This window comes from Tetrao urogallus (genome assembly GCF_951394365.1).
Source record: "Tetrao urogallus genome assembly, chromosome: 2".
NCBI lineage: Eukaryota > Metazoa > Chordata > Aves > Galliformes > Phasianidae > Tetrao > Tetrao urogallus.
In genome coordinates, this window is record NC_136814.1 from 67,679,903 (window position 1) to 67,703,072 (window position 23,170).

At 36.7% G+C, this 23,170-nt stretch overlaps 1 protein-coding gene across 1 annotated transcript in view; it reads left to right on the plus strand.

Annotated features, from left to right (window-relative positions):
* The window catches only part of PREP (prolyl endopeptidase), a gene marked incomplete at both ends in the record, with an annotated part of 93,305 nt that overhangs the window by 10,309 nt on the left and 59,826 nt on the right, over positions 1-23,170 (plus strand). The window contains 4 exons of the mRNA XM_079549934.1: positions 166-296; positions 2,975-3,184; positions 4,380-4,501; positions 16,017-16,122. Coding sequence (XP_079406060.1) covers positions 166-296; positions 2,975-3,184; positions 4,380-4,501; positions 16,017-16,122 — 569 coding nt within the window. The remainder of the gene's footprint in view (positions 1-165; positions 297-2,974; positions 3,185-4,379; positions 4,502-16,016; positions 16,123-23,170) is intronic.

Below are 23,170 nucleotides of genomic sequence, written 5' to 3' on the forward strand. Positions count from 1 at the left end.
TCTCTGGTCACAGGGGAAGCATGGTTCCTTTCTACTGTGATGTTGTATTTCCCTATTTACCTGTCTTCAATTCAGTTCATGACAATCTAACACAAGTTTTTCTTGCTAGTCTAATTGAAAAATCTGAGTTCTTCATAGTCATTTTGCCATCTTTTGTTCTTTTAGGTATTTTCACTTTTACAATACAGGACTACAGAACCAGAGGGTTTTATATGTACAAGACTCCTTGGATGCTGATGCCAAAATTTTTCTTGATCCAAATAAGCTTTCTGATGATGGCACTGTGGCTTTACGAGGTTGGTGACACAACAGTTACCTCCTGAATAAGTCTGGGTCTTCAGTAGTTAGGAATAGTTTGCGACTCTTATCGTGTTTAGAAAACAACAAAATAGTATGACTAGAGTGGCTTGTTAGCATCAAAGTAATCATAGTAGCCATATGCATTTTGTAACGCCTTTCAGAAGAGCACTTCTAAGCCTGTTATTTTCATAATTAACTGAGTTTATTTTTTGCTGTATCTTTTTCATAAATCTGGAATGTATTCAACTGAAATATGTATGGATCTTGAGGCTTTCTGTAGCTAGAAAAAATTTTTTATGAACTTCTATCAACAGATTATCTTAAAATTTTAGTTTGCGTTCTTAATACAAGCCTGCAAGTTAAGGTAAGACAGAATGAAGTAGCATAACTTCTGTGAGAATCACAAGATGGCTTGTGTTCACTTCAATGTTAACTCATGTTAGCTGTTCATTTTCCCCACTCCTTGTTGGCTTATTGCAGAAGCAAGGCTCTTAAATCTAGAAGCTTTTGAAGTCTTTGCAAGACCAATTGATGAAGACTACAGAAAGGACAGAATTAGGAGACTTTGAGTATAATCTAGTAAAAAAAATTAAAATATGGCTTTTTCAGAGAGAAGTCCAGCCTTTAAAGTGTGGATATCAAATCAGGTTCATGCTGCATTTCTGAAAGGCTTATAACAAAGTCTCTTTCTAAATGCAAGTAGAGAGCAGACAGCCATGGAAAATAAGGTGAAAATCCTGGCATTGATTTTAAAATAAATAATGTAAAGACAGTGACAGGAATAACTGTCTAGCTCTCAAAGTAGAAATCACCTGTGTGGCTCTCTCAGGAACTGTGAAAGGACTTGGGCTGTTCTATATATTCTCATATATCTAGAAAAAGGAATGAGCAGAGAGATGGCAGAGTAGGTTGATAATATGGAGTTATCCCATGTAAAGACTGAAGAATAACTGTGAAAAGATGCAGGAAGTAGATAAATTTATGATGCACAAAAAACAAAGAACCTTGACCTTGTTTGGAGAGAAATGGATGGGTTTCTGAGCTGACCATGACTACTTCAGAAGAATTCTTGGTTTCTAAAAGATGACTCCATGATACTGTCACCCTGGTTCCTTGTACCAACCAAAATAAAGACATTGAATGTCAGAAATAGTTAAGAAAGAAGTGGAGGTGAGAACACAAAACATCGTTATATTTGCAACTCAGGGGTTTATGTGGTACCGTTTCAAAATTAAATATAGTGCCAGCCTGGTCAGCTCCCAAAAGGGGCTCTAAATTATAATTCAGAGAAGGGCAACTGGAACAATCAAAGGTTTGGAAAAAGATTAGAAACAATTGAATGTGTCCAGATCAGTCGATCTGGAAAAGAGAGAACTTAACAGGGATGTGGTAGCAGTCTACAAAATTCTGCATGGCAATAAGTATGATGGAGAGAATGCAGAAAGCTTTTTTTCTATTCTGAGAATGTGAGGATATCAAATGAGGGCAGTGGGAGTTGAGTCCAAAGCAAAGAAGGTGTTTGTTTATCTTGGAAGTAGTAGATTTATTCAACAATGACAGTTGATACAGGGAGCTTACTGTGGGTTTGAAGGGAAGGTAGAAAAGATCAAGGGAAGGCATGCACTGATGATGGTTAACAAACCACTTCGTGGAAAAGAAGTTTCTTAAAAATGTTCAGAAGCTGAAAGAATACTTGCAGGAAATAGATGTGCTGTTGTTGCTCTTGCTCTTTCAGGCATCTTCTTGTTACTTCTGAAGAATCCTATATGGATTCTGTTCTGAATTAGAATGACCACCCTTGTTTACCTTATTGGGGTGCATGAGTGGTGTGTCTTAAACCTGAAATACCTATTAAGTACTTTTTTTTTCTTTTTTTTCTTTTTTCTTTTTTTTTTTTTTTTTTTAGTAATTACTTTCAGGTCTTGATAGGCTTCTGATAATTCAGTCTCTTCAGCTGAGTTGATTTCCAGAAGTGAATTTGATCCTTGTTGGCTGTAATGGAAGATCTTCTGAATTTTTTTCAGAATCATATTTTCCTCAAAATTTGGATAGAACTGCATGTATCTCAGAAGTCGTAGCTGACAGTAATGAATCCATTTGTTTTGTAGTGGAAATTCAGTTTTGATGGTTTTACAGGGTCCAGTTTTCACTGATTGCAATATTGAAGCAGTAATTTCTTTATTTCAGACTTTCGTTTTTGCATTTAAATTCATGTTAATTTCTGTTGTGCTTTTACTGTCTTAGAACTTCAGTTTGTGGTCTCTGCCTATGTGCATTTGCAGTCTCCATCCTTACCACCAACTTCAGGGAAGAAGAATAACTATTGCTCAAATTGTATATCACATGCTGAGTACTAGTGATGCTACTGAACATACTTCCTGAGTACACATGGCTAAACATGAATCTATTTGAGAGGCCCAAGATAAGAAAACTACTGCAAATCCCAAATTACAGTTGGTGTAGTTGCTTGCATTATCTTTAGAAAATAAATCATCTTGGTGTTTGGTGAGCACAGTCCTTTTAACTGCTTTCAGTTATACCTCTCTTTTGTTGAGATTTGACTAGTGTGTAGTAAATAGTAAAAAGCCATGTGGGGAAAAAAAACAAACACTTTATTGAAAACTGATTCCTTGTTCTGGTTTTTACTGCATCTTGTTTGTCTCTGATTTTCTAGGTTATGCATTTAGTGAAGATGGTGAATACTTTGCATATGGCCTGAGCTCTAGTGGTTCTGATTGGGTTACTATCAAGTTTATGAAAGTGGAAGGTCCTGAGGAACTTCCAGATACACTGGAAAGAGTTAAATTCAGTTGCATGGCATGGACCCATGATGGAAAAGGCATGTTCTATAACTGCTATCCAAAACAAGATGGGAAAAGCGATGGTAAGTATGGCTATACCAGTTGTATGCTATTTGGAAACAAAGTAACTTTTTCTATTAATTTGTGCAACAAATAGTTAATACTAGTTTATATAGTTAGATATCAGATTGTCTTATATGGCCAAAACCTGTATTCAATTAGTGCCCCTTCATTTTTGTCTGCCTGACTCTATCCTTTTCTTAAAAGTTTACTGGCCCTTTTATTTTTTCTAATACAGGCTGTGGTTGCCTGGAATTTGATGTCTGGAGACAGTTTACTCTAGATCCATGCTTTGTTATGCATTTTTTTTTTTTTTTTCCTGGGTGTAGGTAAACTGACTTAGGAGTTGACTTGATGAAGAATAATCTGAGTTATGAGGTTTTTGTTACTCAACCAGACCCGCTGTTCACTGCACAGCAAACCTGAACATTTATGCTAGCAAAACTTAAAGCAGTAGAGAAGGTGGACTAACTTGCTGGAGAATGTCAATACAGAAGGAATTTAGGAGCTTTCTGTTACTGTAAGGGAATGCAACTAATATGTTTCTTCTGAACTTGTGCCCTTTGTGAAACCTTGAAGAGAGTTGAAATTCCATGTCTGTATTTAAATTTGTTGCATGTACTTTTGCCAAACTTGTAATTTAGACACCCACCATGTGTTGTGTTTATTTTTAAACATATTTGTAGTTCAGAATCTGAAGTATTGCACTGGAAAATGTTGCAAGAAAAAAAAAAAAGGAAAAATCAAGTAGCACACTGTGCTGCATCTTACAATCCTTAATTTTACTTTCAGCAGATGAAAATACAACGGTTCCTAAAAACAGTAAATAGCAATAGATCTCCCCTTAATTCCCTAATGTAAGATAGAAGCAGAAACATCATTAAAGGGTGGCAGAGATCGTTGCTTTTCTTTGATTGTTTGGTATTTCTAGAAAGTGTAGTTTGAAGTGATAAACTTTCACATTTGAAGAAAGTATTGCCTGCAGTAAAAGTCTTAACTGTTTGAACAAGGCTGCCACATGATTTGAAGATGCATCTTATAGTAGAGAATGTTGATTGTTTGGAGGGGAATTGTTGTAGCTTCAGTTATTCCTAGTTCTCTCTGCTGAATGGCTCTCTTCTTTTATATGCAAAAAGGTATAGAGGTTTCTGAGGCTTTTATGTGGGTGTTGTTGGATTTCTTTTAGAACTAATTGTTTAATTATCTGCATTTCACTAGGTACTGAGACCTCCACTAATCTGCACCAAAAGCTGTATTATCATGTATTAGGAACTAACCAATCAGAAGATATCCTGTGTGCTGAATTTCCCCATGAACCAAAATGGATGGGTGGAGCTGAGGTATGGTGATAGTGCTGAAGCTTAACATCATCTTTAAAAAAAAAAGGTTTTTTTGCTTTTTTTTTTTTTTTTGTTAGGTTAGATATTAGGAGGAGATTCTTTACTCAGAGGGTGGGTGAGGACTAGAACAGGTTGCTCGGAGAAGCTATGGATGCCCCATCCCTGGAGGCATTCAAGGCCTGGTTGGATGAGGCCCTAGGCAGCCTGATTTAGTGGCTGACAACCCTGCCCACAGCAGGGAATTGGAACTGGATGGGTTCTAAGATCTTCTCAACCCAAGCTGTTCTGTGAATCTGTTAGAGTTGCAGAGCTTAGCACTGAACTAAAATTTATTGACTTGGAATCATTGACTAAGAATTGCTGAAAGTGAGACTGGTGTGCTTTAAATCAGTCCTTAAGTCTGTAATGAGACAGTCACGCAGCATTTTTCCTTTTTCAAGGACATTGTCTCATGTAAATTTTGGGATAAAAGAGGATCGCTTGGTGGAAAATTTATCATTGTTCTGTTTGCTTCTTGTCAGTGAACATCAGCCTTCATTTCTTACAAAAAGTCTATTTCAAGAAACATGTTGTCTGAGTATTCCCCACCACATTTATTTTCTTTCTATTTGCTTTCATTGCCTCTTTCCTAAAAAGGAAATATCTCTTCTACTTGAAGAATGATGACAAACAGGAATTCTGTTCATAATGTATGCACAATTTATAGTTCATATCTTTCCTCTTTGACGGACTTCCACAACACAAACATGGTGTGGACAGTGTTACCAGAAAGTGATTGCTGGCATCAATTTCTTAAGTTTACTTCGTCGAACTACAACTATATTGTTCAAAGTCGTAGTTAACCATAATTGTATGTAACCATGCTTTGATTTTCTTTACTTAAATGATTCAAAGTGCCCTAATTAGCACTATATTAGAACTATAGGATAAGGTCTGGAGCACGGATCTTACGGGGAGCAGCTGAGGGAGCTAAGACTGTTTAAACTGGGAAAGAGGAAGCTTGAGGGAGACATACTGCTATCTACAAATCCCTGAAGAGAAATTGTAGCAAGGTTGGCATCTTCTCTGAGATAACAGTGATAAAACAAGAGGAAATGGCCTGAAGTTGCACTGAGGAGGTTCAGGTTGGATATTAGGAAACATTCTCAGAGTGGCGAGGCATTGGAAAAGGAGGTGGTGGAGAGTCACTGTCTCTGGAGGTGTTTATATGTGCCACTGAGGGACGTGGTTTAGTGGGCATGGTGGTGACAGGTTAGTGGTTGGTGATCTTAGAGGCCTTTCCAATCTCAGTGAATCTATGATTCTAGATTAGAATGGCACATTCTCTTAAGCACCATTGAATCTGGTTGCATTTATAATGTTGAGATCATCCAATTGATCAGGGAATTGGGAAAATCGTTTTCTAGTGGATAATATCCTGAAATTATTCATACTTTTCTGGCTGCCATGCTTAAACATTATGTTTTGCTTTTATGGAAGGTCTTGTCAAGGCTCACACTTTTCATAAATATGAAAGACTTTCATTTGGATTAACGTAGTTGGTTCCCAGTACAACTTCTTCCTAGAAGCACCTCTTTTCAAAGATTTAATCATCACTCTATCCTCACCATTCAGCATATCAACCCATGATATCAACTCCAACCATGCGGGGTTCTTTACTTTGTGCTGCCAGGATACAAAAATTCAAAGAATTTGAGCACTTGGATTCAAAATGGAACAGCAAATAAGCGTGTAACAGGCACCTCATCAAAGTGACCACACTACTCCTTGTCTATACAAATAGTATTTATTTATGAAATGTAGAGATAAACAACTCTTTTACATAATCTCATCTGTTATTGAAGCATACCTTTACTGTCTGACCTGAATATTGGTCTGAACTTGCAAATATGACTTTCAAGCGTTTTTCGAACAGCAGTAGCAAGTTGTGTTGAGTTCCAAATTCCATCCTATTGCTAGATTAATTCATTATTCTTGTTTTTCCCCAGATCTGTAAATAAAAGGTCTTCTTTCAGTTGGTGGCAGATGTCTTACAGTGATATATCCATTGATTCATACCAGTTATTACATACCATATTATTATTATTATTATTATTATTATTGCTTTGTGGTGCCATTAAGGCAAATTAATTTTCCTTGGTGGTGGAATATTACAGTGCTGTTTTATCATGACCTTGATTTATTAGCATATACTGTTTTTAGGGTAGTAAAAGTTTGTTGTCTTAGATCACATTAAATGATACAGAAATTATATATTCTATGTTAGATATAGAGGTACTCTTGTGTTCCAGGTAGGTTGTTGCTTAGTAAAACCTTATTTGAGGTAAAAGGTAACAAACGGCTTTGCTAGTGTACTAAGTTGAAGAAGCAGGGCTGGAGCATTTCAAGATCAGAAATACGGAACTGAATATGAGGAGGATGATGGCAAAGAACTAGTAGGATGGAGCCTGTAGTGATTAGCAAAGAGTTTACCAGGCCAGAGTGCAGAGGAGCAGCCATCCTGCATCTCCTTCCTCTTCTGTCATGAAAGAAAACCTTGAGGCAACCTTAAACAAAGTGCCTTTTTCTCTGACAGCAAATGTCTCGGGTAGTTTTTCGCATTGGTGAGAATATATTACCCTTGTAATAAGCGATCAAAAAGTCTGTGAGATGGGAAGAGTGCATTGGTAGTAATAACTCTTACTGTACTGTAGGAGAGTAATAGATGGTAGTTCAGCTACTGATTCTAAGTCTATGGAATGGAAACATCCCCATGAGTACTGGGAAGAGGGGATAGGGTGTTGAATAGAGAAGCACCTCACTACTGTTAGCTCTTTTTATGTATGTAGTATATGTGTAGTTGCCAGTGACTATTCCTAATCTCTAGGAGGCTGGTATGTAAGATGAAATACTATTTTGAGGCAGCAAGGTAAAACAGAGATCCACTTTGGTAAACAATCATGAGCTTGTTGGAGTGATAATAGTCAGTGGAGCTGACTTTCCAGGACTGTGCTGTGAACTGCAGCTGTAAAATGTGTCTTGGCACCCTGATATTAATGGAAGATGGTTTTTAATAGTCAGGAAAAGACAAATATTCTGCAATTGAAGTGTACCACTGTGATTGTAAAATGTGGTTTTATCTTTGTGAAATAGGTAAAAAATCTCCTTTTTGAACCATTCAAACAAGTGTTCTGGTCAATTTTATTTTTTTAAGCGTGCATCTGAGAAAGCAAAAGACCACAAAATAATTGGGAAGAATTAAAATAGCTTTAGTAAAAATCAAATTATGTGACTTACAGATGCCACCCTAAATATTCTTACTGATACTATCACTCTGCCAGAGATTTTAAAATCTAGCACAACTCAGTATTTTTATGAAAGTCTGCTTACTTGCGTTCTTGTAAGATAAATGAAGAAGTGTTTTTATTTGATAGTGCCTCATTGGCCCAAACAGATAGAAACCGATTCTCTTCTGTTTTACTCAAGCTCCAGTGGAGTCAGTCAGATTATGCTATCCAGGGTCTACATTCAAATATCAAACCTTGCATTATAACAGGATCAGATCTTGAAGCTCGAAATCAGATTTAGAGGAGAAACTGCAGGTTTTTGCAACCATTGGGTAGAGGGAGGAAAATACCTGACTTGTCCATGTCAGGCATTTCACTTAAATCTTTCTCAGTTAGAGGAAAATAATAATAATGCCATTATACTTTAAAAAACAAGTAGAGTGTTGCTGTGATGTCTATTCAAATGGAAAAATGAAATTGGGTCTCCAATTAGGACAGAAGAGGGTTGCGTAAAATTTTGTAAGCTTGTTGCATCTATGAAACAACATGTAAGAAAATAGCTTCAGTTTAAGTAGTTGACACCACTTATTCACACCAGCACTAATTACGCTTGATTTAAACAAACTGTGTAACGCGTTGGCGTAAAAATGTAGATTTCCAGCTTCTCACTGGAATGGATTGCCTGTGAGAGGGGAAAAAAATATGTTTATTTCTAGTCGTACTTCAAATTTATAGTCAGATCAGTTTTGAAGAGGATGGTATCTAATCTCTTTGTTAGTGTAGAAAATGCATATGTTTTTCTGACGCAGATTCTAGGATGGTAAGGGATTTGGGAAGAAGCAGGAATGGGGATCGAGTGAATTTCCAGTAGGTGGCAGTATAGGATGAAGGTTATTGTTTTTTGGGTTTGTTTTTTTTTTTCCCCGAACCTTCGCACTGTTACAGATAATCTTTGAAACAGGAGCTTCCCAGGATTCTACCTCTCTGTTAGTGGTATGTTCTTGCTTACTCTCCAGACTCATACAGTATAACTGTCTTTCACAGACAGACTGTTATTCTCAGAGTTAGTAAATTATGTAAGAGTCTTTCACAGTTGTTAGTGTTCGAAGTCCCTACTACACAGACAGGAACAAAAGGAGGGCAATGGGGGAACCTTCCTGTCCCAATTCTGCCAACAATGAAGCAACAATTTTTGTGTTGTTTTTTTGACATGCCATGTGCAGTCCATAACCTGACAAGAAAAATATTTTTTAAGTGTTTAGAACTGTCAGTTTACATCAGTGGTTCCCAGCAAGGAAGGTGAACTTGCAGATGAAATTTGGAGTGCAGAGGAATAAGCTTTGCCAGATATGTTCTGGCTGTGATGTGTTTTCACTACAAGATCATGAAAGTGCAGCATCCACAGGGGAAGAATGAACAGTAAGGGCTCAGAGCATCCAGTTTGCTTAAGTACAACAGCCAGATTATCTTTCTGGCTGCATGTGGGTCTGTGGTAGATGTAATGTCTTACAGACATTGTATCATAGAGTCATTAAGGTTGGAGTTGATCTCTAAGATCACCTAGTGCATCCTTCCCCAAATGCCCTCTGAACCATGTCCCTCAGTGCTAAATCTCCATGGTTCTTGAATACTTCCAGGGAGGGTGACTGCTACCTCCCTAGGCAGTCTGTGCCAATGCTTGACTGCTTTTTCTGAGAAGAAATTCTTCCTAATGTCCAAGTGACTTTGAAGGGAATTGGATATAACCTAGACTTTAGATGCTCCTGAATTTATTCTGGTGTCATATGGAAGTCACACAGATGCAAACATTGCATTCGAAAATGAGCTGAAGACCACAGGAAAAAAAAGTAATACATTAGTTTGTCACCTCAGAGTAAAATTTGTAGCCTTCTGTATTAGAATTAAAGAGGATGCATGTAAAAACCCATGTTGCATATTGTTGAGTTCCACTTGGGAACAAGGCTGTCTCATGTAGGAAATTGAGGGAATAGTGAAACTGAGTTAATGCCCAAAGCAATTTTTCTAAGCTGAAAAATGGAAAGAGAACATATTAGCTTGTTGTTTACATACAATAAGACCATGTCCTTAGAGTATATCAAGCCTGCTTGTCAGTATAGAAAGGTTTCCGATGGTCCTGATCCAGAAATCCCACATTCCTGTAGTCACCCACTGTTAGGTCTTCTAATTTAAAAAATCTAATTTATTAAAGCAGCGTGATACGAATAGGTAACAAAACAAGTATTTGTAGCATTCTTCAGGGGATTCTTATCTTCTCAAGAATATAAAATACTATGGGAACTGTCATAGACTCAGAATAGCCTGGGTTGGAAGGGACCTCAAGGACCGTGATTCTCCAAACTCCCTGCCACAGGCAGGGCCACCAACCTCCCCTTTTAATACTAGACCACGCTGCTCAGGACACCATCCAATCTGGCCTTGAACACCTCCAGGGACGGGGCATCCACAACCTCTCTGGGCAGCCTGTTCCAGCACTCCACCACTCTCTCTGTAAAGAATTTCCCCCTGACATCCAACCTAAATCTTCCCTCCTTCAACTTAAAACCACTTCCCCTGCTGTTATCTACCCTTGTAAAGCTTTGACTCCCCTCCTGTTTGTAGTCTCCCTTTAGATTCTGGAAGACTGTAATGAAGTCACCCCATAGACTTCTTTTCTCCAGGCTGAACAAGCCCAGCTCCCTCAGCCTGTCGTCATAGGAGGGGTCATCCAGCCCTCTGATCATCTTTGTGGCCTTCTTCTGGACCTTTTCTAATAGTTCCCCGTCATTCTTGTATTGGAGGCCCCAGATCTGGGACACAGTACTCCAAATAAGGCCTCACGAGGGCATGGTACAGAGGGACAATCGCCTCCCTGTCCCTGCTGGACACCTCTTCTGATGGAGCCCAGGATACCATTTGCTTTCTGAGCTGCAAGAGCACACTGCTGGCTCATGTTAAGTTTTCCATCCACCAGAACCTCCTGGTTCTTCTCTGCAGGGCTGTTCTCAAGGACTGCTCCTTCCAGTCTGTATATGTGCCTTGGATTCCTCCAGCCCAAGTGCAAAACCTTGCACTTTGCTGGAACTATACACTAGTTTGAGTGACTTTAAAACATACAAGCAAAAACTTTAAGAATGCTTTACTTAATTTCTTCTTGTAGGAAAGGAAAGAGGTTTGCTTTTTGAAGCAATAAGTTAATAAAAGCAGAATTTGAATGGCTGGAAGATTACGGTGGGGATTCTTGACTGTCATCATGCAGGCAGAACTTTGTGGCACATCTTTGACACTGGAACACTTGAGGCTGTTTAGACAAAATTGCTCTTATTTATTATTGACCAAGTGTTTTGACAGATTTCACTGGATGTTTTTACATCTCCTTCTGCAGAAGGCTTGTGGTTTTTTTGTTGTTGTTTGGTTTTTTTGTGCTTAGGATTTTAATTTACTTTAGGAAGATTTGAAATATTTGTAAGTGATGAAAGGCAGGTAATTCCTATATCACTCTGAAGTGTCTTTTGCATGTAGATTCTTCAGGTTCAAGCTTGGTGAAATCATGCCCAACATTTTTGCAGCATGTATGTAAAGATTTGGAAATAACAACTGTCATCTGTCTGCTTTATACTGATGGCTTCCTACATTCGTAAATGAATACTTAAGGGAGGAAAAAAAGTTTTTACTCAATCGCTCTTCATGGTTTTAAACTGTTGCATGTAGAGCATGTAATGAAAACTGTAGTATTAAAATGTAGCTTACCAATGCTGTGAGTTTTTAATTTTTAGCTATTGTCACAGACAGCATTGTTTTATCTGTATTGCCACCCACCTTGCTTTCCCTGAAAGGTTTGTTGTCCCAAACAACAATGTCTGAGTGCATAGAACGCAGTTCTTACTTTGACAATTTGGCTCTACTGTTTACTTTGTTTTATTAGAAATGTGTAAGTAATGGCAGTTAACCTTGTTCCCAGAGGACACTGGTTTTTGAAGAAAAGCAGTAGTTTACAAAGGTACCATGGATGCAGGTCAGGATGCGGGCTATAATGGTGTTAATATCTGCAGTTAAAGAAGAGAAGTCAGTTTATCTTATTCTGGATGCAGGCATATTACTGTATGATTTTTTACCTCATTTTTTTTAATGGCTTATTTTGCAGAAGCAAGTCATGCAGTGATTAGGAGTTTTTCTACCTTGATGATAAAAGAGGAAAAAGTGGCAAAACTTGTAATTGTTTAGTTTAAAATGACATAGAACGTATAGTTGCCATAATAATAGGCATTCAAAGGACCTGTGTTTGTGAAGTGAAAGTAGAGAGCTCTTCCCTGTTCCAAATCTTTCAGTAGTAACTACCCAGGTAGTACTCAAAGAACTAGAATTAATTTTCAGAGGAGTTGTTGTCAAGCCACTTTACTTGGAAGGAAAGCATTTTAATGTCTTTCTTATTGACTTTTTAGTTGAGGGGTAATATGTAAAGCCAGGAAGTCAGAAAACCCTACAGCCTTTTCCTGTTTGTTCTTTTTTGTTTGCTTGTTTAATTATGTATGAATTTTAGATCTGGAGTGAGTTTCTATGAGACAAAATATTTAGTTTCACTTTTGCTGTGGATCCTCATAGATTGTTACTGCTATTGTAAATAGCAGAAGATAGGACTACTTGGGGTTCCTTAAATGACTTGCAGAATGAATTACATTTTTCTTTCTTTTACAAAATATGGTTATATAGTTGGAAAGCTCTTTTTATGTGCATGCACTTCTTGGACTTCAAATAAATGTTTATATCCATTAACTTGCCTAAGCCACAAGAAAACTGCTTTTCTCCCTGAGTATTTTTCTAAGGAGTAGTTACCTTTCCTGGAAATTGGCAGAATTGGTAATAGGAAACAAAACTGCTATTAAAAACAGAAAGTGCCCCCCTATAAAGTCTTTGTAGAAGCAGTTTGGTTTATAAGGTGTAATCCATGAAACAAACCAAGCACCGCTGGTGAGTAAAGCTATTGCAGTGATATTTCTTTGTATACTGTAGTCACTGAAAATAGTGCTGAAATAATGAATCTAATCCATTCAAAATTGCCACATGACTGAACAGTATCTGCTAAACTACAAACTATGTACCTACACTGTGTCTTTGAAGTAATCCTTCCTTTACCAGTGCTGTGTTAGGGATTATTGCTGCGTTATTCCAGTAAAACTGTTCATTGTTAACCTGAAGTTTTGAAAAGTACTGAATGGATTCAAGTGTCAACTCTAGTTGAAAGGCTACAGGACTACTTCTGTCTTATTTTAACAGGAACTAAGTGTCAGGTTAAGATATTTAATTGCTTTATAACTTCCTTTCCTTTTATCAGTGCGTCTTGTCTGAAATAATAGAAGTCATATGAATGAGAGAAAATACAAACTGACTAGTGTTCCAAATCTCTCTCAGAAATTCTCAGTGTGTTTCTTTCCATCTAGTATAAAGGGAAACACAAATTTACTTCTGAGCCAGGCTGTCAGCTCTGACATTACAGCTGTCTTTTTTTTATATTGGACTATGAATGCATTCTGAGATTTGAGTGAAGTGCTGGTATGACTTTTCAATTCGTAAGTTTGTGGGCCAAGAGCAAGGGTGCAGTTTACCTTATTAAGATGTGTCTATTTAAGGATAACCCAAATGTTCTTGGGAAATCCTATTTCCTTTTGCCATTTGGATAACTAGTCTGTTTACAGTATAGAAGAGTTGGGGCATAGCAGCTGAGCTGCCTTCAAAGCAATCTCTGCCCCTACTACTCATGTTTCCAGTTGCTCAGCACAGTATCTTAACTCAGCCATTTGTGCAGCTGCCCAGTGAACTGAGATACTGGTCTGGCAAAGGAGGCTTTCTCTATATATTTCTCTCTCTCTCTCTCTCTCTCTCTCTCTCTCTCTCTCTCTCTCTCTCTCTCTCTCTCTCTCTCTCTCTCTCTTTCTTCTCATCCAAGTTTTCCTTTTTCTGCATGGAGCAGCGGGGGCTCATTTTTGAGCATGTTATTTTTTCATCTGGATCAGTTCTTCAGTGTGATTTGCTACACAGATAATAAATGCTTGCCCTAATGTGTATGGTTAGGGGAAAGAACTTGCATGTATACAAGTAACCCTAGCAGAAAGAAGAGGAAAGAGGGGGAGAGGACATGCACTGGTGCTGCTGCCAAAATTTGTTCATCAGACTGTAACTTTGCAGTGTGGATTTCTAAATCTGCAATATAATACTAAACATTTTAGCATGCAGCAGTCAACAGTGTCTCGTCCTGTTTTTGTCACATTCCTTTGGGTTATAGAACTCACTGATGTAAAAACAGTTTCAATGATAAAGGCAGACATAATTGGCATCCCACCAGGAATGTGCTGTGGGAGTTCCTACTTCAAATTAAACATAAACTGCTATCAACTCTTCACTCATTCAGCTGGGAACATGGAAGGAGAAACTGATTAGATGTGCTCAAATTTGCTGTCATGAGAGGTTCTGAATTGCCCTTGCTATGACAACACATGAGAAAACGCCAAATAAGTTTTCTGTCTTGTGTGAAGTGAGCAGTTTTCAGTTAGCTCTTAATTCATAGCATCAAAGAACAAATCTGTGTGGGTTCTGGCTATGACTGAAAAACTTGTATGTGTCTTACTACTGACTTCTACTGCAATGTATATTTGTGTATTCCACTTGCCAGTAGCGTGTCTCTTGAGTTAGTAAGGAAGAGGAAGAAACCTTGAGCTCGTACAGGTATGAGCAGTTATTTAACCAACATATTGCATTGGTTTAGTTTAATTAAAACTGACACTTTCAGTGAATTTTTGTCTAAAAACGCAGAAGATGCTTTTCTAAAAGAGATCGCCTAGTCTTGATTTCCAGTCCTGAGCATAATCCACCTGGAAAGGAGGTGGCAAAATGTCTCAGTATTGCCTACTGTAGAAGTCTTGGGTGTTCTTTCCTGTTCATCTAGTAAGCTTGCAGATGTATGGCTTTTCTTTAGTGGCATAATTCCTGCTTGGTAAAAATGCTTATCAAAAAGGTAACTTGGAAATGCTTGTTTGTTGGTTTTGTTTTTTTTAGTTAGTTTCCACGTACTGAGATTAAGTGCTGTATTCTACAGTTTTCCTTTGTGCCTTCAAAACTATGGGTCTGCTTGAATTGTTGCATAGCTACAGGCTAATATTCCTGAAATTTATTTTGCTGACTAATTCTAAGAAAACCTTGCACAACTAATGTTATGAATATTAACTGAGATAAGCCTATGGAGGGATTGCAATAGATGAATAAGGACCTTTGGAAGATGTTTAGCGCCAAATGGAAAGTTTTCAGAGTTCAGTTTCATGTTTTGTAACTAAAGGTTTAAATTTCCATTAGATATTTTTGTATAAGAATGTAGACAGTTAACAGTCTTCTACATCAGATGTTAATAAAACACGTAAATCTGGTAATTTTGGAATAAGTTCAGAACTTAGTAAAGAAAGAAAAACTTTAAATTGATGACTTGCTGTTATATTATGCCTTCCCTTCGTGGACTTGCACTTTCAAAAGCTTTGCAAGGAAGCAAGTTGTGTTTGCAAAAATTGAGCAGAAGAAAAAGGCTTAAATGATAACTTTGTGTACCAACAGACACGACTTTGGAAATTTGTAGTAGGCAATGCAACAGAAATTCTATCTTGTTTCTGTAATGGCAGAACAAAAAGCTTCATCTGAAAATTTAGAATGTGTTTGTATGTTGTAATGTTCATTTAGCAGCAGCACCAGCACTAGATTTATGTGTAAATCCTATGAAAATGATGAAAACAATTTTTTCAGTTACTGGGAGGAGAGCAGCCAGTCTCTTTGCACCTTTGAGAGAGAGAGAGACTTTTAGCAGCTACCTTTGGAAGTTCATTGTAATTGGGCAAACCACAAATTCAAAGCTAACTTTTATCATCTTGTTAAATCCTTCTCTTGTGTGTGCTGCTGTAAATGACAGTAGTGCAGTGCCTGGCTTTTTCTATTAAAAAAAATTGACTAGCATGTTTGCTTATGCACAGACTTTTAGATCAAATATGTTTAATAATAAGCTTCTTTTTTTAGTCAAAGATGGGAATAAATAAATACAGCTGTTTGGTTTTAATCAAATTTTTATACTTCTGTTCTTTGCCAGTATAAGTGGTGAGTGAGGATTCTTGGTGATACACATCTGTTCATTCAATTAATTGTAGCACTGACTAATTTTTTTGCTTGAGTTTAGGGACTGCCTTTTCAACTTGGATTTTTTTTTTCCTCTTAATTTATAGATATCTGATGATGGTCGATATGTCTTGCTGTCCATTCGAGAAGGATGTGATCCAGTGAACAGACTGTGGTACTGTGATCTCCAGGCAGAGTCTCAGGGTATATCAGGTATGTGTTTTCTTGCTTTGTAGATTTTTCTTCATTTTTCTTTCATTTCATTCTGAGAAAACACACACTTCTAGAACTTGGTTTTCTTTGTTGTGTTTCATTAGAAAAAAACATTCGTAGTTTTGTAGTTTAAAAAGTCCCGAGGGAAAATTGGATAATACAGACACCCTTAGCAGTGTATGTTCCATTTTTTCCTACTCCTACACTAATATTTTCCAGTGCTTAATTTTTTCACATTTCACAAGTGCATGTCTCTCTTCAATCATTAATCTCCTTTAAAAAAAAAAACAAAAAAAAAACAGAACAACAAAGCAACCTGATTCTCCAGCTTCTATGTAACATTTTCACTGTATAGTGAAATGAAAATAAGCCCTTTAATGTATTAGTAATAAAACTTGGCTCTGTAATGTTGTTACTCTTAGTAGATACTTCTACTGTAAGATTTCAAATAAACATTTATAAACTGTTGCCTGTTTGTCTTCTAGTTGGATTACCTTCTGTCTTTTGTGTATTTGCCATGCTAGCCTCAATACTATGGGCAAAACGCTTGGTACTTTGATTCACCATAATATGACCATTTTAATGATCAGTGGCTTTTGTGTTGCCAGAATACTGGCATTGGTGAAATCTCTTCCTAAATATATGCTTTGCTCTGTACACAACAACTTAGTTCTTTGACTCTTTGTTGCTTCTATTTTCAAAAAACTTCAGTGATAATGAATACTGCAGCAGCTCCTCACTGAATATTGAATTTAAGCAACTTGTTCTCTTGCCTGTAAACAGAATATTCAAGGCTTATGAGAGTGATTAGAACTGGTAGCAGCTCTGTAGTGGTGAGGGAGAGGGGAATGTATTTTTGTTTCTCTCTGTCAGTGCCTTTATTGTACTTACTGGTTGCGTGGTCTTCCCTTAATTAGTTGAACAAGTCTTAGTACAGTAGATTGAATTCTGGTGAGTTAAGTGTTAAAGATGATAGTTCACACTTCAAAACTCCTTCCTATGGAGAATATTGATATTTACTGTGTTCATGTTGTTCTGCACTTTTATAAATGATATTTCTTAATTACTTTTAAACTTGTCTTAGACAAGTTGTATTAAACAAAACTGCTAAGTTACTTAATGCCCACTTGAATGTAGGAAATGGCAGGTCTAATGATAATCATTACAGATACTGTCTGTGAAAATCTATTACAGACATTATACTGCATAGATAAACTGTTTTAGTATAGTGATGCATTTTTGTAAATGATAAATTGGATTGTCATTCAAGATGACACTTTCCAGCTAGAGGCAGATTGAATTAAAAAGAGTTGCTCTCCTGCCGTATTTACTCTCCCATTTGTAGATACGTTGAACAACCTCGATAAGAAAACTAGCATGAAGCCTTGACAGACCATGGATGAGATAATGAAGCTTCTATTTTATACTGTCTGGTATTAGGTAAAAGTGTAGTTTAACCTTTTCCAGGCTTGGAAATGCTGCTTTACAAAAAATATTTCCTTCAGACCAGTGTTTTGACTTGCCTTCTTGTTTGTTTGTGGGTGGAAATTCTTTTGCCTCTCTAAATTCTCTATTTCCCTTCATAAAAGGAAAGATGTAGGTATAACAGTTTGCTTGCACAAATTCTGTTTTATAACCTCATGTACCTTTGTTATCTAAGTTGCCAAATGCATTTTCAGTATGAAGACTTATCTTTACGCGTGTCTTTCTGCCTTCATGTTAGTAAGCACAGATTTAACAATAGACATGAGATATTTCCTAGAGATGATTCTCCATTCACATGTAAGTACCATGAATCACTGGTCCTCTAGTCTTTGGCCAGAAATGGTAAATTTGAGCAAGCATTAAATGTGTAAGCTTAGTTTTCTGACTAGCGACTTGGACCACAAGAAGTGTAATTTCAGCTCAGTTTGCGATTTTCTGGGTCAGCAAATGTAGAAGTAATTATTTGTGAAGTTCGGAGAAACTAATACCAGATTTCATTAAGGTGATTTAGATAATAAATGAGCAGGTCTAGAATGTGCCTGAAATTGAGTTTAATAACAATTCTGTTTCTTGATTTAAGACCTGCACTTAAGTACAAATTAGGAGAGACTGTTCAGTAATATTCCAAGGGATGTTCAGATGAGTGAAGGTGGAGAGAATTATGTACAATGGAAGCACATTCTTACAAAACCAAAGGATATAAAAATACTGGCCTTCCTTATGTTGTCTATATGTTATGAGTTAGTGTGTGTGTAAGTAGTGAATCATGCTACCAGTCATGAAGGCTCAAGGCAGTTAAGTCTGGAGTATCTGTGCTTTTTAAAGCATGTTATGTTATTCTTCTGTCTTTTAGCTTTTAGAATGTTTTATTTATAATGGGAAGAATTCGTACTTTTGGTTAAGTCTTAGGGATTTCTTACCATTTTCTTTCCTCAGAATTATTGACTGTTTAGTCTGAGCCTTTATACTTGTTTACAATGACCTGTTTACTCAAAAATCTGTGGTAGAATTCAGAATATCATCTTTCTTTCAAAAAAATATTTATATATGTATATAAATAGGAATAAAAGGAAAAAAAGCAGGACAGTATTTTTCCAGTGTCCTGGATGGTACTTGAAATAAATAATCGGTTTTTCAGACTTTTGTTTTTCTTCCCTAATACAAGTTATCCAGTAATGCAGTCGTTCTTTAAAGGATTTTAAGTTTTTCAAGTTTTACAGTTCTTTAAACTTACTTGAAGAGCATTGAACAGAAAAAGCAGTGAATCTTTTTCAGAACATATGCCTTCCCTGGTTTGTTTGTTTGTTTTTCGTTTTGGAAGGAGTGGGAGAAGAAAAAGCAACTGCTAATCATGACACACTTCAAATGGTTGTTTTTTAAAGTTGCTCCATAGCATATCTTTGTAAATATCATTTCCTCTATATCATCATGAATTTGTTTTTTAAAATGCTCTTTCTCATAGTCAGAGTGCCACTGCAGTTGAAATGCCCACACATGAAGTTGTGAATTAATGTCACTTTAGACAGAATTGCACAAAAATGCAGAGAACTGATTCTGATCTGTGATTTATTACCCAAAAAGCCTATTTCAAAATGTCATGTTAACTAACTTAATCTACCTTTCTTGATTTTTTGATTGCTAGCGGTGCAATCTTTTCCTTTGACAAGAAGCAATCAAATTTCTTAGTTGTTTAAATAGTTTTCTTTAAAAAGGTGTTCTCCTACTCAAGAAATATGACCACTGAAGATTGGATTTCTTTTCCCTACGATGTACTGAGGGCCTTGTGGAGCTGATTATAATTCTTTCACTATTTCCTTGAGACAGTGATTGCAGTGATAAATGGACATTTGTTTGGCCCGCTTACTTACAAATGGTTGTGTAGAAGTCACATAGTTCAGTGTTGTGACCTCAGTACCGAAAGCCAAAACTGCCAGGTTTGTAGGAAAACTGTGGGAATGTCTGTGAAATTAAATTACATTTATAGGCCATTACTTTACTCCAAAGACAGTGAAGCGTATCTTCTGAGAGAGAGTGAGAGTTGCATCAAAACCTAGGTTTGGTGTGTCCTTATCTACTATATTAAAAAGAAAGCTTTTTTTTGGTAAATGTGTAAATAGATCTTTTAATTATTGACTTTCTTTTTGCATTGTTGAGAGTAATTTCTATGTTAGTCTCCAGTGATTCTGCAGCCTCAGGATCTCTTGAATCCTTGAATGAGTCAGAAGAAGTAGAATCAGTTTCTTGAAAACGGTGTAACCTTACCCAAAAAGAAGAACCAATTTGTTCTATTCAGGGAAGATTGTACAAAGAAATTTCTCTTAGCAATAATGCATCTGTTGCCAATACTGTTCTCTCAATGAAATGAGAATTTTTTCCTTCTCATAAACCTTAGAATTCTTTATTTTAGAATTCTTTATTTTATACCTTATGTGGTAGTCTCATGCACTGACACAGTGAACAAAGCAATAATTATAGTGTCTTCCAAAGGTGGACTCAAATTATCTGCTCTTCCAGAGTGTTTTGAACATTCATTATTGTAGCTTAACCTTGTCTAATTGCAGAGTGATTTCATTCTTGTTTTACATGAGGTGAAAATATAAGCTGAAAAACAGTGCAGTAGGATTCTCCTAATGAGAGGGAACAGAAGAAAATTTAAATGGCCTCTTCAAAAAATAGTGTGGCAAGTTTTCATAGTGTACCTCTTAATTAGCAGTGATCTCCAAAACAGACAGACAAAAGAATCCAGCTCCCAGGACAGCTGGGCATTAATGATTCTAATAATGCTTCTAAATGCAATTAACAGATTATCTAGATAATTATGCTAATAATTAAGATATCTTTTATCAAGGTGTTACTGTAACTTTTGCATTGTGTTTCCTGAAAAGTAGACAGGTCTCAGATATTTTGGCACCCCTTTGCAATCATCTGAGTCAATATACCCTCTACTACCGTTCACTCTTGTTGAAACAGAGACTTAATGTGACTACGTGTTTTATTTGCATTGTTCTCAGTACCACCCTTAAGTCTTGAACCCTTCACATCTTCTGAATGACAGAAGCGTGTGTTCTGGCTTCCCACTGCTTCACCTTCGGTATGGGGTAGGCTGCCTGGGTAACTCAGGCTATGTCTGTACACGAGCAGGTTGGACACGGCCTTTTATGCCCTTACATTGAAGCCAAGAGGTGCATGCCAACTCATCTCTGTATGCTAGAGGTCTCTTCACTCCCAGATGTAACTGTCCAAGTGGTCTCTTGACCACTTGAATGATTTTGGTTAACACCATCCCCCAAACTGTGGCCACAGGGTTCTCTCCCCTGTGGATTATTTGAGATACAAAAATCAATAAAAGTTTATCTGTCATTTGTGATGTGAATAACAGCTCTCTTCTCTGAATTCTTTGAATAATTTGATGGCATCCTGCTTATGCTGAGTCCTAGTACAGTTGAGTTAAAATGTCAGCAGATGACTTCATAGAAATACCTACATCAGATTTCAGAATATCTGACTTAGATTAAACATTCTTTCACTAGCATAAAATAATGACAAATAATGAGAGGAAAGGAACTGAAAGAGTTGGGAAAGTTGGGATGACTCCTGTTCTTTTAAAGAGAATGATTGATCTCATGATTGAGTTACTGTATAAGCTTGATGGACTTACGGTATAGACTAATTTTGTATAGAACTTGTGTACTTACTGGAGAGGGCTTGTTGGTTTGGCTTGTTGGTGGGTTTTTTTTTTAGCAAGGTTTTGTCATTACTGGTATTTACTGTGACGCAAAATGGATCAGTTTTAAAACTGAACTATGAAATAAAAGGAGCAGTAACAAATGGATTGGTTTCTAGAGAGTTCCTTAAGGAACTTATTTTGTCTGTTCCTAGACATAACTAAGTCATAAATCAATTAATAGTGTGCTATGCAACTGCAATGTCTGTATTGAAATATCATTGTAAAAGAGGACTAGGTACTGTGTTGGTATATGGTTTAAAGGATGTACAGGGTGGACAAATGCAGGCTTGTAGTAGTTGCTTTCAAATTTGGAATTCCATTTTTCTTGGGCTGGATAACACATAGGTTGAATGTATAATAATAACAAAGTATAGTTGTTTTAAATCTCTTCAGAGATTTAAATGATTTTAATTCATTTTTTCATTAAGCTAATCCTACAGCTAGCTTCATTATTGAATTCCAGTGTGGCTGGGGTGGGTGATGAACTTTCTTACATTATGCTGTACTGCAGACATGAAGTCACAACTGAATTCTGTTAGAAGTAATGGGAGAGTTGTTTCCAGACCCTTCGTGTCTAAGAGGAGGTGATGGACAGAGCTGATATGTTTCAGATCATTAGCTGGATTTCTGTGCTCTTCCTGCAACTATTAAACAGAAAGTGTCTGTATTAATTGCAATTCTTTAGGATAATTACAGGCCTAGATCTCTGTGCTGCTTGCAAAGGTACCCGTGGCAGTGAAGCTGTTAGTTCTCATACTCCTTAAGATTAAAGGCAAGGGAAGAAGCAGAAAAGACTACAAAACAAAGACCACTTCCAAAAAATTGAGAGAAACATTTCTCCATGGCATTTGAAAAAAGCGTTAAGTGGAGGTGAGAGAGAAAATAAGCCAATTAAAATGCAGCTGTTCACAAAAAGATTTCATAGAGAACTATTTGCAGAGCTCTTAAATGAGTATTCATTATTTCAGAAATTGTACTGATTGGCAAAGAGGGAATGAGGGATACTGAGAAAATGAAAGCAAATGTTAGGATAAGATAGGTATTAACTCTCTCCCAGCCAAAACTGGGACAGCCTAGGACCTAGCAGATAGCACATCTGACGTAGGTGCCTTTTACTTGTTGTAAGGATGTAGTGCTTTAACAACTAAACTCTAATTTAGTCACATTTAAAAAGAGATGAAATAGCATTAAATTAAAAATAGGAGGTGCTTGGGTTGCTCCAATTAAAATTTCATTCCATTTTATAGTAGCTTGCTGTGGAAAGACACATACAAGTAGTCTGACTTCGCAACTGAAAACTGGGAGCTAGAAATGTACAATTTAGGGGGAAGAAAACAAAAAACATTTTTACTTATCTATTAAGAAAGATCAGAGTAAAGTGTTTTTTTTTATTTTCTTTAGTCTGAAAGATAAAAAATGAAAAATCATTGTCTTTCCAACAATTCAGTATTCAGTTCTTACATTGTTTGGCTTACATTCCCAGGAAAGTAGGGGTAGGAAAATCCATCTAAAAAAATCCATCTTGGGAAAAGAAATGAAGTAAGAAAAGAAAATGATGAAGCAGTGTATTTCATGTATAGAAATGAAAAACACTCATCAAATATTTGCCTGAGGGAACTCAGAAGATGACTGAATTCAGAAATGAGTCAGCTACTGTGGGAATTATGGTCCAACACAATATAGCCTATAGCAGGCTTACAGAAGTTAAGATATTTCTTTCCTCAGCAGATGGAATCAATGTGTAGTCTTCCCTTTTTACTTTTATTTACATTTGAAGTGCTATCATAACAAGAAACATATTTCCTTTTTCATTTCAAATTGAATTCATTAGTTTCT